The sequence below is a fragment of the Ipomoea nil genome, unplaced genomic scaffold (assembly GCF_001879475.1).
Source record: "Ipomoea nil cultivar Tokyo-kokei standard unplaced genomic scaffold, Asagao_1.1 scaffold2360, whole genome shotgun sequence".
Taxonomy (NCBI): Eukaryota; Viridiplantae; Streptophyta; class Magnoliopsida; order Solanales; family Convolvulaceae; genus Ipomoea; species Ipomoea nil.
In genome coordinates, this window is record NW_017618788.1 from 1,305,862 (window position 1) to 1,314,033 (window position 8,172).

Here is an 8,172-nt window from a genome sequence, read left to right on the forward strand (position 1 = left end):
CCTGATTTCTGATTTACATCGTACTAATAGTGTGGAGTGTGGAGTGTGGAGTCCGGTGTTATTGACCGCCATTATATCTTCCTCTTTTTTATCTTATTGCCGGCTGAAATCCCTCAAATCGTCACTAACTTCCGCACCAAGTCCAGCCATGGCGTCTCCCTTCTCTTTCTCCTCACTTGGATCGCCGGATTTTTTTCGCCTTCTTCGTTTTTCACTTCGAATTTCTCGTCTTTTTGCTAAGATTGTGTATATATCACCACCTGTTTTATTTTTTTGTCTCTTGATTTTTTTATACAGAGACATATTCAATCTAGTTGGTTGCCTTCTTGAGCCTGCAACTGTGTAAGTTTTCTGGTTAATTATTTTCCATGTAATCTTTACCAGTTTGCTAGCTGCTAAAGATGTGTAATCTTCTCTTCTCTCTTTTTTTTTTTTTTTTTTCTTTTTTGGTTACTCGCAGTTGCCAACCCAGCTCTACACTGCTCTGGTAATTCTTTCTACTGGCTGCTGGTTTGGCCGAGATAAACAGAACAAGGGTGGTTGTGAGGTCGCTGGAATCTGGGTTGGTCAGCATTGTGTGCCGTGGTGGTCAGTCGTTGCTATGGCTGCTGGTGCTGGCTCTGGCGATTTACAGAAGGAGCTCAGTCCATGGCGTTGAAGATCAGTCGGATGGCCTTCCGTCCATGCCACATCAGCACAAAGTCTTTGAAATGGGTGTTGAATCTTAAAATTAAGTCCACATCAACACATAATCATTACCATGTCATCAAGGTAACCTGGAAACCTGCTAAAAAGTCTAGATGAATAAAAATTTATGGTTTATAGATCAAAACAACAGATATAAAAGTTTAGGATGTGGCATGACATATGGCAATTGGTTCATGGTGTGTTTTGACACTTGAGCCAATTCTTACTGGTATTTCTTAATATTTTTATTACAATAATTATATTAATTAATTAATATTCAACCAACCACGTCAACCTGGGCAGTGCAAGACAGCAATCTCCGGAAAATGGAAACCATAGCCCGTCGAAACCTAACTATCTTTCTTCGTCCTGAGCACTCCCTACCCTGGGAACAAATAATTTGAGGACTCCATTCTTCATCTCCGCCTTAACAGCATGAACTCTATTAATTTCTGGTTTAAATTTAAGGCTGCCGCCGTAATTTCTCCCGGATTCTTCTCCTTCCATCTCGATTTCCCCTTTTCCGGCGAAGTACACGCTGTTCTTCTCCGTCCAGACCTTGAAACCGTCCGGACCCACACCCGGCATGGTCACTCGGACCAGCGTTCCTTCCTTCACGGTGTCCGCTAGAATCACGTTTCCAGGCCCGTCCGTTTGGAACGGGTTTTCCATCTTGAATTTCTGCGGAGCACCCTGCAAAACAACTGTAAAAAAAGAACAAAGATTTACCAGAAATTGAAGACAACTAGTATAGAATTTAGTATTAAGATTGGTTTTTTAGAAATGGGAAAGAGGAAGTTCGAGTACATGGTGGGTCATCGGGGTCGACGGTGGAGGAACCGGAACCGGTGGTTGAGGAAGAAAAGAGGCGACTGATTATAGGGGTGGCGGCGGTGGAAGGGAACTTCTCGCTGAGGAATTTGGTGAAGATGCTGGAAGCGGCGATAGCATTTCTCAGGGTCATTGAAGAAGCCATTTTTCCTTATTTCTTTTCTAAGTTGACAAAGACAATGAAAGGCGAGGGTTTAAGACTTCAAAGCTACACAGATTTTTCCTCCTTCAGTTTCTTCCTTCAAATATCTTTTCTCTTTTATAAACGAGTCGGACTTGGGCTTCACAGTTCACACCACTATTTAAATTTGTTTTTGGAGAAAGAGTCCTCGTATAAATCAAATAGTGCAATTGAGTCCCGTAATTAAGAGTAAATACCTAAAATAGTCCATCGACTATAGCTAAATTCACAAATTGATCCTCAATTTTTAATTTTAACCAATTAAGTCCTTAACTTTATAATTTTAACACAATTTGGTCCTCTGTCTATTTGACCGTTTGTTGACTGTGATCTTTGAGGATATATATGTAATTTCATGGTCCATCATCGGTTTTTTAAGGTTCTGGTTGCATTTTCAGACCGCACTATTACATTCGAATCCACTTCTGAAAGCAATCTACCAAATCCGGTCGCCTTTCTCCATCCTCCCTTTGGATTCAATGTAGTTGAGTTCGTACCAGAGCGAAGAAGACGACGTGTTTCCGAACCGGTGCAACGTCATCCTGGAGGCCTCCACGTGCTCCGACGAGAGCTGAAGGTTCTTCTGGAGATCGTCGGTCGCGGTCAACAAATGGTCAAATAGATGGAGGACCAAATCGTGTCAAAATTGTAAAGTTAATGACTTAATTGGTTGAAATTGAAAGTTAAAGACCAATTTGTGAATTTAGTTATAGTCGATGGACCATTTTAGGTATTTACTTCATAAATAAATAAAAAAGTTCTATTTAAATTTTTTAAATCAGTTAAAATGTTTAATTGAGTCCTAGATTACCTGTTTGATGGATTGGTGCTTTCTCATGCTCACACGTGTCTCATTTTAATTTATTTTTTATTAACTTTTTTTCTTATTTCTTTTAATTTTTTCATTTAATTGCACTGTATATTTGACTTAGAATGACAATTTGACAATTTTTCCTTTGTTTTTCAAGTGAACAATAACTCTTGCCAACTACTATGGAGACATTATTACATGGATCACAAAATAAAAAAAGTACATTATTTATATACATAAAGTACGTTATTTGAATGTATATTATTTGTGTATTGAAAGTACATTATTTTGTATAATATCAAATAATGTAAATTTTAGTACACAAATAATGTACTTTTAGTTCCTTTCAAAAAAAAAAAGTATTTTTAGTATATTAAAAATGTACCTCTTTATGGTCTACACAACTCTATGTGGACCATTGTCCACATAAAAATTTGTCACTACTGCGTAGTGTTATGACACCTCTGTTACCATTCCAAATAAGTGGGCACATGATCGAATCCCCTGGTGGTGAAGCTTTGGGCTGAAAATGATTAAGAAAATATAAAATAGATACTACCTTGTAAAGAATTGTGAATGTTTCAGAAAAAAAAAAAAAAAAAAAAAAAAAAAAAAAAAAAAAAAAAAAAAAAGTGAACAATAACTCTTAAATGGATCATGGGTGAAAGAAATTTATTATCCAAAATGTTAGGGTTGCAAATTATAACACGAACCAAGGTCCATCTTACATAGTAAATTATAGTTTAAAATGATATCTTTTTATATTAATTAAGTGTCAATTAGTGTATTATATTTATTAATATTATCTTGTATTATGTTTATAATATTTGTTTTATTTTTCCATAAACCTTTTACCTTAATGTCTATAAATAATAAACTAAATATACATTATATGTATTTCTATTCATTTTATAATTGATTCATAATATTTATTCTATATGTTCATAAACAAAATAATAAGTTTAATCTACATAAACATCACACTAAAGTAATGACTTTATGTAACTATAGATTTATTTTTAATATTTTTTAATAAAAATATTGCTGGGAAAATTCCGACTTCCTGTGACAACGAAAAATCACAGAACCGACAGGAGCACAAACACAAGATGATACACAATATCCAAAAATAAATAACAAAGCAATGAACACAAGATTTATGTGGAAACCTCAAAATCACGGGGAAAAACCACGGGACCAACACCACCAACAATTCCACTATAACAAATCTCGGGTACACAAGTTCAGGCTACAACACGAGCCATACATCCACAAATCATCAAATACACCAATTCTAGGCAAAATACATCCTTTAAATTCACAGGCTAAATAGGAATAATATCTCGTACGTACTCAAAATATTCAACTACCACGAACAAGATAAAATGAATATAAGTAGTACGAGATTACCCAAAAGATGCCTGAAATAAATACAAGCTGACCTTCAAAACATTTGATGAAGATTGTACCCAACAAGTTCGGCAAACTAACTGCAAGTTCCTCGCACTGCCAAATGAAAAGAATGAAGGGAGAATAGTTTTTCCCTTCTCTTAACCTCACTGCCGAATCAATCTCTCATATGTATATATGTGAATCCTTGGAGAAGAATGAAGAATCTCCTTTTATAACCTCAATACTTGAACATGGAAATAATGAAGATTAAATGGGAATACATTTCTTCAACTCTTCACATGCTTAACTCATCTACTTCCCCAACTCCTTATATCCCCAACTATTATTATTATTATATAAATAATAATAATAATCATGTCTAAAAATATAGTGGATAAAATTGGCTTGGCCCAAACATGAACTATTTACCACATAGGAGGGAAGCTCAACCCAACAAATCTCCCCCTCCCGACTATGTGGAAGATACCGCCATTCCGGCGATAGAACAACATACCTCAAACTTTCCTCTTGGCAACGACTTGGTCATCATGTCAGGCCCATTATCATCAGTATGAATCTTTTCAAGTTCAAGCATCTTGCATTCCAAGATATCTCTAATCCAATGATATCTTGTGTCAATATGTTTTGACCGATAATGAAACGTGGAATTCTTTGCAAGATGAACTGCACTCTGACTATCACAATAGAGCACATACCTGTCTTGAACAAACCCGAGCTCCTGAATAAACTTCTTCATCCATAGCATTTCTTTACTGGCCTCACCAGATGCTATGAACTCAGCTTCAGTGGTAGACAAAGCAATACACTTTTGCAATCTTGATTGCCATGAAACTGCTCCCCCTGCATAGGTAATCAGATAGCCTGAAGTAGATTTCCTAGTATCAATGTCTCCGGCCATATCAGAATCAGTGTACCCGGTAAGGATATGTTTCCCTGTACCAAAACACAAACTCAGACTTGAAGTACCCCGAAGATATCTCAGAACCCACTTCACAGCATCCCAATGTTCTTTCCCTAGATTTGAAAGAAATCTGCTAACAACACCCACTGCATGAGCAATATCTGGTCTCGTGCATACCATCGCATACATCAAACTACCAACAGTTGAAGAATAAGGAACTCTTTGCATTTCTTCCTTTTCTTTCTCACTAGAAGGACATTGCTTCTTGCTCAACTTGAAGTGCATACCAAGAGGTGTATTCACTGATTTAGCTTCATCCATATTAAATCTCTCAAGTACCTTCTCTATATACTTCTCTTGAGATAACCACAACTTCTTATCCTGCTTGTCACGGATGATCTTTATCCCAAGAATTTGTTTTGCTGGTCCCATGTCCTTCATAGAAAAGGACTTACTCAACTCTTGTTTCAACTGTTGAATTCTTGAGACATTGTGACCAACAATCAACATATCATCAACATAAAGCAACAATATAACAAAGTCATCATCAGAATATCTGTTTACAAAAACACAGTGGTCTAAAGAAGTCTTCTTGTACCCATGCTTACTCATAACAGAAGTAAACTTTTTATACCACTGCCTCAGAGCTTGCTTCAAACCATACAAACTCTTCTTCAATCTGCAAACATAATCATCTTTCCCTTTGACTTTGAAACCCTCGGGCTGCTCCATATATATCTCCTCATCTAAATCACCATGGAGAAAAGATGTCTTCACATCCATCTGTTCAATTTCTAAATCCAAATAGGCTGCTAGACCCAACACAACTCTAATGGATGAAAATTTCACAACAGGAGAGAAAATTTCATCAAAATCAATACTTTTCTTCTGGCTGAAACCCTTCACCACCAGTCTAGCTTTGAACTGTGGAACTGAAGTGACTTCTTCATGTTTCAATCTGTAGACCCACCTGTTCTTCAAAGCTTTCTTGCTCTTTGGTGCCCTCACCAACTCAAAGGTATCATTTGCATATAAGGAGTTCATCTCATCCTGCATAGCCTCAAGCCACTGTCTCTTTTGCTCACTCTCCATGGCTTCTTCATAAGACTCGGGTTCTCCCTCATCAGTCAAGAGTACATACTGATCGGAAGAGTAACGAGTCGATGGTCTCCGCTCCCTGTTAGACCTTCTAGGAAGATCAACTGGAACCTGCGAAGGAACTTCTTGTTCCTAGTGCACAACATCATCAACATGACCATCTACATCAACTGTATCATCCTGAAGGTCTGGTACAAGATCATCATTCTGACCATTCTCCTGAATCTCATCAACATCATGTGTATGTTTGTTGGAAACTGGCTCAAGGTCAACCAAACTTCCGTTGTCATGAGATTCTGGCTTCCTCACTTTATCAACATCCTCAATGGTTTGATTCTCAAAGAACACTACATCACGGCTTCTCACAAGCTTCTTCTCAACTGGATCATACAGCCTGTAGCCAAATTCATCAAGACCATAACCGATGAAGATGCATTGTCTGGTCTTCGAGTCCAACTTAGATCTCTCATCTCTTGGGACATGCATAAATGCCTTACAACCGAAGACTCTGAGGTGATCATAAGAAACTTCCTTTCCACCCTAAACCTTATCAGGAACTTCATTACTCAAAGCAATAATGGGAGATAAATTGATAATATGAACAGCTGTGGAAACTGCTTCAGCCCAAAAAGATCTAGGCAGCTTCGCATCATCAAGCATGCATCTAACTCTCTCCATAATTGTCCGGTTCATCCTCTCTGCTAAGCCATTTAACTGAGGAGTCTTAGGAGGAGTTTTCTGATGTCTAATACCGTGCATTCTGCAATATTCATCAAATGGGCCACGGTATTCACCACCATTATCAGTACGAATGCACTTCAATTTCTTCCCTGTCGGTCTCTCAACAAGAGCATGAAACTCTTTAAACACACTGAACATATCACTTTTGTGCTTCAAAGTGTAGACCCAAAGCTTCCTAGAATAATCATCAATAAAGGTCACAAAGTAAGACGCACCTCCAAGTGACCTAACCTTCATTGGTCCACACACATCAGAATGTACCAACTCAAGTGGCTCTGACCTCTTCGAAGGAGGATTGCTCATGAAAGAAACTCTTTTCTGTTTCCCCGCCAAGCAATGAACACATCTGTCCAACCTAGCTTCTTTTACCCCTGAAAGCTTACTCTTCTTGGCAAGACAATCAATCCCCTTCACGCTCATGTGGCCAAGTCGTTTATGCCACAATTCTGATGCACATTCTTTTGCTGCCACATTCACTGAATCACCAGAAATAAAGCTATGCAAAGAGTACAAGTTAGAAGACTTGTTACCTCGTGCAATAACCAGTGAACCTTTAGTGATTTTCCAATGTCCATCACCAAAGAAACAACAGAAACCATCATTATCAAGCTTTCCTGTAGAAATAAGATTTAGTTTGATACCTGGTGCATGCTTTACATTTTTAAGTACCAACTTTGTGCCATTGCTTGTCTCAAGGCAAACTGTACCGGTACCAATCACCTTCACCTGACCATCATCACCCATTCTTAACTCTCCATAGTCACCTGGAGTATATGAAGTAAAGAATTCATTCCTTGGTGTAACATGGTAGGATGCACCTGAATCACAAATCCAAGTTGTTTCGTGACATGCAACATTGATGGCGTTCTCATCACAAGCAACAAGTAAATCTGCTTTAACTGTTGCAACCTGGTTCTCGGTGTTATCATCTTTCTTGTCTTGCTTCTTTTCCCTTTTCAACTTGAAGCAATTTTTCTTGATGTGTCCTTTCTTGCCACAATAATGACATTCAACATCCTTGTGCCATGACCTTGACTTACTTCTGCTTTTATCTCTACCCTTCTGACCCCTTTGTTTGTTTCTCCCCCTATCATTTGTAACCAAAATATCTGACTGTGAAGTGGAGGTGTCTTAAGATCTTCTTCTTGACTCTTCATTAAAGATACACTCTTGACATACTCCATGGTCACAACACCGTTGGGAGCAGAATTGGTCAAAGAAACCCGAAGTGTTTCCCAAGAATCAGGTAGAGTGTTAAGCAACCAGAGACCAAGTACCTCATCCTCAAATTTGATGCCCATGCTAGACAACTGATCAAGAACACCCTGAAAATCATTGACATGATTATTAATCAATGTACCTTCCCTGAATCTTAGATTCATCAATTGTTTTAGCAAAAACAATTTGTTATTGCATGTCTTGGAAGCATACAGGGTCTCAAGTTTATCCCACAGGCTTCTGGCATGTGCCTCGTTGATAATGTGATTCATAACATTATCTTCAACCCAT

At 37.9% G+C, this 8,172-nt stretch overlaps 1 protein-coding gene across 1 annotated transcript; it reads right to left on the reverse strand.

Moving 5' to 3' along the window:
• Window positions 1-921: 921 nt before the first annotated feature.
• Window positions 922-1,734, reverse strand: LOC109152022 (14.7 kDa heat shock protein). Its single transcript, XM_019299606.1, has 2 exons — window positions 1,495-1,734; window positions 922-1,391 (listed from the first exon to the last, which is right to left on the reverse strand). Exons 1-2 carry the CDS (start codon window positions 1,661-1,663, stop codon window positions 1,042-1,044), a joined length of 519 nt encoding a protein of 172 aa, XP_019155151.1. The 5' UTR covers window positions 1,664-1,734; the 3' UTR covers window positions 922-1,041.
• Between the last annotated feature and the right edge of the window lie 6,438 nt (window positions 1,735-8,172).

Bases quoted from the DNA above. Each gene is read 5' to 3' on its own strand.
- LOC109152022 (XM_019299606.1), bottom strand. From the start codon at position 1,663: ATGGCTTCTTCAATGACCCTGAGAAATGCTATCGCCGCTTCCAGCATC. The intron at 1,392-1,494 runs GTACTCGAACTT...CTTTTTTTACAG, and splicing joins CGACCCCGATGACCCACCAT to TTGTTTTGCAGGGTGCTCCG.